General features: G+C 28.7%; 1 protein-coding gene across 1 annotated transcript; it reads left to right on the top strand.

The window, feature by feature from the left end:
- On the top strand, positions 4,379-5,040 carry LOC109344841. The gene is made up of 2 exons (XM_019583581.1): positions 4,379-4,709; positions 4,854-5,040. Exons 1-2 carry the CDS (start codon positions 4,421-4,423, stop codon positions 4,913-4,915), a joined length of 351 nt encoding a protein of 116 aa, XP_019439126.1. The 5' UTR covers positions 4,379-4,420; the 3' UTR covers positions 4,916-5,040.

Here is a 10,254-nt window from a genome sequence, read left to right on the forward strand (position 1 = left end):
CAGAAAACAATTATAACACAAAACAGACCTGTTAATCGATTAAGGTAACCCATTAATCGATTAACCAGTGCAACAAAATTGAAACAGAAACCAGTTGTAACAGAAACATTGATATAATAGAAAAATAGTTGAGTTAATCGATTAAGTCACCACGTTAATCGATTAACCAGCATATTAAAACACGTGGTTCAAAAGGTAATATTTTCATATGTTATGCTTAACTTCTATACATGTTTTAGCAATTACATTATGCCTAATATGCACATATAACATGTATGATTAATGCATGAACATACAATTAACTAGATGATATGTCTCATTGATGTGATATGACATTTATAATGGCTTGAGAGACTTGCACCTAGGTTCACCTCACCTATACTCACTTACTAAGACACACATCTCAGACTACTTAGAATAACGACTCTATTTATATCATAGTCTAGATATGACAATTGAGCTCTAGGCATGTTGATTGTTGAGTCATCTTCAAGCTTCAATAAAACCTTGTCTTATCAAAATATTGGCAAAGCATTGCTAGTGCTATCCTTGACACTTTGCACTTTCATATTAAAATTATGGCCTAATGTTCTTTAAGACCAACGTTTGAAAACCATGAAAAATTGAGGCGTTGTTGTAGGTCAAAATGTAGTATTATTCGTATCCCTTGGTGCAATAGAGAAATCAAGATAAATAGTTCTAGATAAAATAATAATTGATTGGACTGATTTGATTTTTGACTTTCTTAAATATATTTAAAATATAGTTATTTCAATTGAATGGTGCTAATAGCAAAGTGGTAGTGTTTGTCATAGATTTCTTCCCGCTTTAGGCAAGAAGTTAGAGACAACTCAAACCATAACCATACTATAAAAATTCCACAAATTCCTTTGTTATTAAGATAAATAAATAATTTTAAATTAAATTAACAAACTCGAGATGATGTTATTTATAGACCTTCTTCCCAGTGTAAGCAAGAAGTTAGTGACGACTCAAACCATAATTATACCATAAGAATTTCATAAAGTGTAGTTCATAATTAGATAAACAATTATTTTTAAATAGAACTAACAACATAGAGATGGTGTTGGCCATATATCTTCTTCTCACTTCAAGTAAGAAGTTAGAAACGATTCGAACCATAACTGTACTATAAAAGTTCCACAAAATTTTAAAACATTTATAAGAAAACTATTTTTTAATTCTAAATATAAAAGGATGTATACATTGATTATGAAAGAGATTTTACATAGTCACTGTATCATTCACTGTTTATTTTTAATCATCATTAACTTTTAAATAAAAGCAATACAAATAAATGGTGGATGTTACATTAACTGTATATAAATCTTTATACAACCGGTGCTTAGATATTGTGATTATTTGCAATCTCTCAAATTGATGTTGTTTTAACCAACTTTTATACCAATTTTTTTTGTTTTAACCAACAGCATATCTTCATCTTTTGGGTAAAAAATTAATCATTTTGAGGTGTGTGATTGTCTCCTAACAAGTGTGCACAAATTTAATTCACCAAAGAAATTAACTCTTATTATTTACTTTAGAAACAACTGGTATTTTAAGAGGAACAAACTAATTTCATTCTCCAAAAATTGTGACCAAATTACATGAAGAAGCCTACATAGCATTGCTACTTATAGCCTTGAAATGTAAATAATAAAATAATAAATGCTTATCCTATCAACTAAAAAATTAAGTTATATCTCATTTCACTTACAAGTTTCTTGCTATCAACTTCCAGGACTTTTATTGGCTATAATTGAATAATTATATAAAGGTAGTTAGTTTAATGAAAAAATGAGAGAACTAGGAACAACCATCACTTTTATAAAACGACAAAAACTATTATTTTCCATTTTAAACTTTTTTCTTTTCAATTTGTTTTTAAAAAATGGTCTAACAAAATTGAGTATTCACATATATCATATATCATTGAGAATCATACAATTGTTAGATAACTAAGTTCATCTATAGTATTATTTTCTTGCACCCATGATAAATAATTGTAATCTATGAATAGAAAAAAATCACTTTAACTTAAAACATGTGAGAATTGAGAACTTTCATTTGTAAAAAAATAAGATACATATTTGATTATTCATTTATAATAATTTAAATTTTATTTGGTTAATATTCAAAAAACAATAAATAGAAAGAAAAAATAAAACCTAAGTAAATTTGAGGGAAGATAAATATGTTACTTGTAAGAAATAATAAATAATAAAGTAGTATAATTGATTATGGTATCACATCAATTATGGAGGAAGCTGCTAATAGTGAAATCTATTTTATTATGGTTGTTTAATATTATTGAAAGTAAATATTCGACAACGCTCACTATAAAAAGTATTGATGAATGTAGACTTTCAATAAGGGTCACTATGTTGAGCTAGCGGTTTTAAATATTTATTTACAACAACACTTATAAAAGCATTTTGAAATTTTTTTAAATAAAAAATGATTGTGTTTTTGTTCTTAAAAACAACACATCTATAAAATTATTTATCAATATTTTTTAATCAATATATGATAAATATTTTGGAATCTTAGTATTTATGTATATATTTATATCCAAATAATTGACACTTTTTTTGTCAATATCTACCTTTATGTCAATATTTATATCAAAAAAATTATATCAATATAGTTGACACTATTTAGTGTTTATGTCAAAAATAATTGACACTAGATTGTAGGAATTCAAAATTAACACCATCTTCAAATCTACCTCTTCTATAGCTAGGTTACACGAAATGTCAATATTTAAAATATGTCATTCAACAATGCTCACTATACAAAATGCTATTGAGTATGTAACTTTCAACAACTTTATTGAATCTCTACATTATAAAATAACAGCGCTTGTTTCATTGGGCAGTGTTGATTGCATATTTTCTTATCACATATAACAACACTTGATTCATAGAGAATTGTTGATTGCCTTCCGCCTTAAATTTAATAATGTTCAACACACATCCAATGTTGTATTACCATTGTTAAATGTGAATTCTAGCATAGTTTAATGCAATCATTTCTATTCTTTTATTAGGCACACTAAGAATAAGTCTAATTTTACAGGTTAGGTGTCAAAGATATTCATCTCTTCAATCTCGCCCTTCTTGGGAAATGGAACTGGCGTATGCTCACTGAGAAAGATAGTTTGTGGTGTAAAGTTTTGTGTTCTAAGTATGGCCAGAATTTTGCTAATGCTAACGGGATTGAGCCTAGGTCTTCTTCTACTATCAAATCTTTCTGGGCTAGGGATATTGGAAATCTTTACCCTATTGGGTCTAATAACAATCTTTGGTTTTGGGATGGTATTACTCGCCGTATTGGAGATGGGTCTTCGACCAGATTCTCGCATGACAACTGGGTGGGCCCTATTAATTTGTTATCCAGGTTTAGAAGACTTTATTCTCTCAGTGTTAATCCGAATGCTCACATTAGTGACTTAGGAAGTTGGGTTGAAGGAAACTGGGTTTGGAATATTTCTTGGAGACGTAATCTTTTTATTTGGGAAACTGATCTAACTGAAATTTTTTTGCAGGTAATTCAAAATGCTGTTGTCCGAGAAAACGCTCTTGATTCTTGGGAGTGGCGCCACGACAAATCCAACCTATACTCCGTCAAATCTGCTTATGACCTTCTCTTTCAACAACATCATCAACCTTCGACTCGTGACATTTACCATCTTTGTATGCTTTGGAAGTCAAAAGCTCCCTTAAAAGTTAAAGCTTTTGCGTGGAGACTTTTCCAGGATCGGATTCCCACTGTTGATGCTCTTCTCAAGAGGGGAGTCTCTATTGCATCTGGAGCGGGAACCTTATGTCCTTTTTGCAACGACCAAGTTGAAACTTCTCAACATCTTTTCTCCTCATGTAACTTTACTTATTCAGTTTGGCAGCTTCTGTATAATTAGCTGAAAATTTACGTAGCTCTTCCTCTTCAGCCCATTCATCATTTTACTAATCACATGAGCATGATACCACATAGACGTTATTTGAACTATTGGAATATCATTTGGCTCGCTACTATTTGGACTATCTGGAGGTCTAGGAATGACTTTATTTTTAATTCAGTGCATCCCTCTCTCGAGAAAATTTTTGAGGCTGCTAGGGTTACTTCTTGGCTTTGGATTAATGGAAAGAGGGGCAAAGATCATATCTCTTTTTCAGACTGGATAGCAAACCCCATTTTTTGTCGTGAGTCTATGTTGTAAAGGCTTTTAGTTTTTTCTTTTTTTTCTCCGCTTTTTCTCTTAATAAAATCTTTCCTTTTGCCGATAAAAAAAAAAAGTCTAATTTTACATGCTTATAAATTGAGGTTGTGCATTGTGCTTGAAACACCACAAAAAAATTGAAGAGAGAGATATAGAATTAAGGTTAAGTAAAAACGAGCAATGGCGCTTGTTGAGATGAAGAAAGGTGTTGTGGTGATGGTGGTCATGATTATGCTAGTCTTAGCAAATGCTAGTGACATAGCTTCATCTCCACAAGATGACCAAAATATTCAACCTCATTCAAGATTCAGTTGTTTGTTGTTATGCCCCTTACGTTGCAATCCCTTGAAAATAATATTTGGTTATGGAGCTTGTGTAACTAAATGTGTGATAGAATGCGACATCAATAATAGTATTGCAAAGTATCATGCCACAGACTTTTCCAAATTGGAGGATGTTAACAATATTGGTATTCATACTTTTACTTTTCTCGCCTATTTTATTTATTTATTTATTCTATCACATCTTTCTTTAAGATTACTTTAGCAAATCTTATTGCTTATAATTTAGTTAAATATTCTCCTTATTTCTAATAATTTACTTGATGTGTTAGATGATCGTGATGGAATGAATACCTATGTCAACTCATTCTTAGAGGATGACAAGAGCAATTGATTAATTCCAGAACTACATTAGATGGCACACAATAAAGGATCCTCGAATATACCATTCTAAAAATAATGGGAGTAATAAAGTTAGATATGTTTTGATATATATTCACTTATTTATTTGTGCATGGCCATGGAATAAAAACAATGTGTTTATATGTGATATATTTAATAAAGCGTGAGATTATGTCTTCTTTTTTTTTTCCTATTCATCTTTTGAGTTGGATATATTTTATGCGGGAATTAAAATAAAAGTTACATTTTATTAGCCCATGAAAATTCAAGTTCTTAATTAGGTAAGTGTTTTTGAAGTGTTACAAATCCAAAAAGCTCCAGACACGTATGGATGCATTGGGAAAAAATGTGATTTGGTGGTGTTGCAAAATGAACTGTTGAAAAATGAAACTAGGAAGCAGAAGAAACTAAATACTCATTCTGTTTATTCTTGAGCCATGAAAAAATTGGTTTACAAATAATACTCGAGTTGTTGAGTCTAAAGTGATAATAAGTGCAAATAATAGTTGTATTGTTGAATTATAATGGAATTTTAGTGGTGCCAAGAAATTGGATATAACCTATGATTTTAGCTGAAGCAATATAAATATTTGTTTTAATCTTCTAATATGAGGATTGTTGATTTTGTTCTATCAAGTAGATCTTTTCTCAGAAATTATTTAAACCTCCTGTTTTTTAGTCAACCAAGGTACTAATAAAAAAATCCATTTTTTTATTAATTAGTGGTGAGAGAAAACGTAAATAAAAAGTGGTTATTAATTTTTTTCCTTTCTTGCAAGCTGGGGAAAGCAACTAGTTGATTTTATTTATTACATTTCCAAAAGGCTTCAGACACGTATTGATAAACTTGTGAAGAATGTATTAAGGATGCTAAAGGAATTAAATATGATTTTATTCTAATTATTGGTTGATTAATTCATTACATGATATTATTATTGGAATAAAATAAATCATAATAATAATGCTTGTAAATTTATCATTTAAATATGCAACTTTATTATCATATGTTGTCCTTACAAATAATTTAATTTATAACATTCTACTTGTAAATTAAATTGAAAATGATAGAATAAACATTCAAAATATTATCTATCCAAAAATAAATTTAACATTATCATTTTTAATTAATTCTATATATTTTAATTATATTAAAATTTAGTCTATATAATTTAATATGTTAAATTTATTGAATTAAAAAATATGAGTCAACACTCAAAAACACTTCTACTAATAATCAGTACACATCATTATTAATAAAATTAGTAGTTAAAGGGTACAATTTTGTCTACTCTATTTTACCTTTTTAAAAAATATTATTTTTCACCATATATCTTATTCATATTATATCTCTAAAATTATTTTTTACCTTATACCTTATATCACCAATAATAATTTTTATATAATATATTTATTAAATCTTAGTCTATATCTATTTTATTTTTATTTATGTCAGTACTTTTGTACATTAATAATTTTATATAGTATATGTTTTGTTAAGACATCACATGTCTGAAACATGCTCTAAAAGTTAAATGTCTTAGTTTTGATGATTGCAAATAGATTAGTAAGATTACAGGTAACAATTGTTGGAGACTTGGAGTTTATCAAATCAAAGTAGCAAGTAGTGGTTTTAGGCAATGTGGATCAGCTAGAGTCACCAATTTAGTTGCAACTAGTGCATTCACGGATCCAAGGGTAGGAATGAAATACTATCCTTTTTATTCAAAAAATAATTACAATGGTTAGAGAATAAGTAAATAAAAAAGTAATTACTAATTATTTACTTTCTAGTAGGGAGTGAAATGGAAATAGTTGATTTTAATTATTAAATTTCCAAAAGGCTGTAGACACATATTGGTTCCCTTGAAATGGAAAAAAAAAGTTGATTTGGTGGTGTTGAAAAATAAACTTATGAAGAATGAAAAAAGGAGCTTGAAGCAACTAAATGTATATCAAATTTGTAAAACATCAAAATGTTAACAATAAAACGTCGAAAGATATAAAATGGAGAGAGAGTTTTAGTGATGAAAGCAACAACTTTAATATTTATTGGTTGATTAATTCATTGGATAGTATATTATTATAAGAAAATAATTGATAATAATAATTAAGTATCTATATTGGGAATTTATCATCAGAATTAGGGATGGCAATGTGTATCCAGATCTATGAGTACTCGTAAAAAAGATCGGTGGGTAATGAGACCCGATATTTTCAGACCCACGGTAGGATGGGTCTGGGTCCGAGCAATGAGGTACCCAGACCTGTGGGTACCCGGACCCGCTATTCCTTCCTATATATATGGGAGAGGATCCACTTACTCTAAGAGTAAGTTTAAACAACTTACTCTACATCTTAGGGAAATCCAATGGTTTGAATTAGTGAGTAGATCTATACCATCAGATTTGCCTACAATTGATGGCTATGTGGAATATGTGGATCTACATTTTTATATATTGTTAATTCATCATAATGTTATATTGTTAATTCATAAATATAATTGATATGTTTTTAAATAGTGATGTTACATTGTTAAGTAGTAATATAATGTTATGTTGTTATTTAATATGTGTACTATAATGTTATGTTGATTGAACAATTCTTATGAAATTAATTTCATGTCATAAGGTTGAAAAATAGTCGATTTAAAATGTGTTTAATGCTTTAAATTATTTTTTATAATCTTTTTATTGTTCATTACCTAAATAACATATAAGATTATAGTAAATAAGTACACAATTACATAAATTACTGGAAATTATTTTTAATGTTTTTAATTTGTGGGTACCCGCAGATCCACTAGGTATCCAAGGGCCCATAGGTAGTAGACCTAATGAGTATCAGCATAGGTCTAGGGCGGGTCTGAGGTCCAAAAATGAAGCAATGGGGCAGGTCAGACCCATTGCCATCCCTAATTTGAATGTGCAATTTGTTATTACCCAATTTTGTCTTTATTAATAATTTAATTTATATCATATAACTTATAAATTGAATAAAAATGAGGGAATAAACATTGAAAATGATATCTATCTAATAATAAATTTAACATTATCGTTCATATTAAATTCTATATTTTTTTAATTATTTTAAACTTTAGTCTCTTTATTGAATTAAAAATGTTAGTCAACAATCAAAACTCTTGTACTAATAGCCAATACTCGTCATTATGAATAAAATTAGTATACAAACATTATTCGAGTTGTTAAGTCTAAAGAAGCAATGAGTGTGAAGAATATTTATTGTTTATTTATCGTTGGATAATAGTGGAATTTTAACGCCCTCAATAATCTAGATGTAACATATGATTTTTGGTGAATCAATGTAAATATTAGTTTCGATCTCTATTCATGAAGTACTTTCTAATATGAGGATTGTTGATTCTATTCTACCAAAAAGTTCTTTTCTCAAACATTATTTAAACATTATTTTTTATCTAATCAAGATAGTTATCACAAAATCCTTTTAATTATTAATTAGTGGTGAGTGAATAAACAAATAAAAAAGTGATTACTAATAATTTCCATTCTCGGTAGGAGTGGAAAGGAAATAGTTGAGTTTAATAATTACATTTACAAAAGTATCTAGACACGTATTGATGCCTTTAAATGGAAATCTTGTGATTTGGTGGTGTGCAAAATGAGTTTGTGAAGAATGAAATAAGGAGGCAGAAGCAATTAAATATTAATTCTATTTGCAAACTTTTGATGTTTAAAGTTATGCATATAAATTGACAAATATTATTAATTTTGAGAAGAAGCGCTAGCATATCTTCGACGGTTATAATCAGTGTTGTTGGAACCGGACCGGACCGGACGGTCCGACCGGTCTGACCGCTGACCGGACTTGAAAACGGCTCTGGTTTGCCGTCTTAACCGAATGAGAGTTGGACCGCTTTGAACCGGAAAAAATCCGGTCCGACCATGTTAAACCCGGTTAAACCGGATTAACCCGGGAAGTAAACCGGACGGCTCACTTAAAAATAAAAAAAATGGGACAATGTTCTAATATTTTGTTTTACTACGGTCCAAAAAAAGATAAAGAGGTATTATTTCAATATAATTATACATAATTATTAACTATATAAAGTTTTACATTTATATATAACTATATATTTATAAATAAAAATTATTAATTATGTACGAAATCACCCGGTCAGATCGGACGGTTTAACCGTTTAAACCGGTTAAACCTAATACGGAACCTCTGCCGGTTTGACGTCCGGCTCGGGTTTCACAACACTGGTTATAATAATGATTATATTAAATGCATCATCTATAAATAACATCAACATTTGAAGAATGTAGTACTCAACATTTGAGAATAAGTAAACAATGTGAATTACATTTAAAATTTCATTATTTCAAACATTTTTCATTTTGTATTAAATACCACTCAATTAAATGGAAAATTTGCTTTCAAACATTTGCTATTAAAATTAAAGTTTTTCTCTATCAAGTTTATTTCACTCTTCGATTGTGATTGAAAGACTTTCAAAGCTTGTAAATTTCCATCTGAAACGAATCATTTTTATAGTTGAGCATGGAAAGAATAGGTATGCAAACAATAGTCAAATTGTTGAGTCTAAAGAGACAATAAGTGAAAATAATACTTGTTTAATTAGTGTTGATTATAGTGGAATGTAAATATTTTTATGAAATTGGATGTAACTGTTGAAAGAAATTTTCTCTTTCGTGTGTTTTCTTTATTTGGTTAAGTAAGTTAACTCAGTTTTATTCTTTGTTCGTCATCTTGACTTTGTTGAAATAAATTTCAATACCGGTATAATGGTTTCAAGAATATTTCAGTTATAACTTACTTCTAATAAACATGTGAATAAGTTATTCCTTCTTTGCCCCATCTTGGCTTTGTTAGAATAAATTCTAACGCCGGTACAATGGTATCGAAGCAATCCCCTATTACATAATTATTAAGTACCTTTGAATACCATCTCAGTTTTGTGAAATAAATTTCAACACCGGTTTAATGGTATTCTGATGTACAAAAGTGATTAATAGTTAGTTGTTAGAAACAAATAAATAAATAAATAACAAAAGAATAATAAATTTAAGTGACCTTTATTTATTTACTCCCTTTCGAGTTCATTTTATTAACAAACCAAATTTCTTCCTTAAGGAATGTTGGTATTAAAAGAATAAATAAATTGCAGAATGTAAATAACAATAAATAAAAGTTAGTAAGTTAGTTTCATCATTTTTGTATATTAAAAGGTGTTTCAACAAATAAATTATTGATAACACTTTACTATTTTACAATTTACACATCTTTCAAGATTCAATTGTAGTATAGTATATGGTTATATCGAACCACAAG

This window comes from Lupinus angustifolius, chromosome LG04 (genome assembly GCF_001865875.1).
Source record: "Lupinus angustifolius cultivar Tanjil chromosome LG04, LupAngTanjil_v1.0, whole genome shotgun sequence".
NCBI classification, from domain to species: Eukaryota; Viridiplantae; Streptophyta; class Magnoliopsida; order Fabales; family Fabaceae; genus Lupinus; species Lupinus angustifolius.

Excerpts from the sequence above, each read along its gene's own strand:
- LOC109344841 (XM_019583581.1), top strand. The coding sequence starts at position 4,421 with ATGGCGCTTGTTGAGATGAAGAAAGGTGTTGTGGTGATGGTGGTCATG. Across the intron at positions 4,710-4,853 it reads GGAGGATGTTAACAATATTG|ATGATCGTGATGGAATGAAT; the intron begins GTATTCATACTT and ends TTGATGTGTTAG.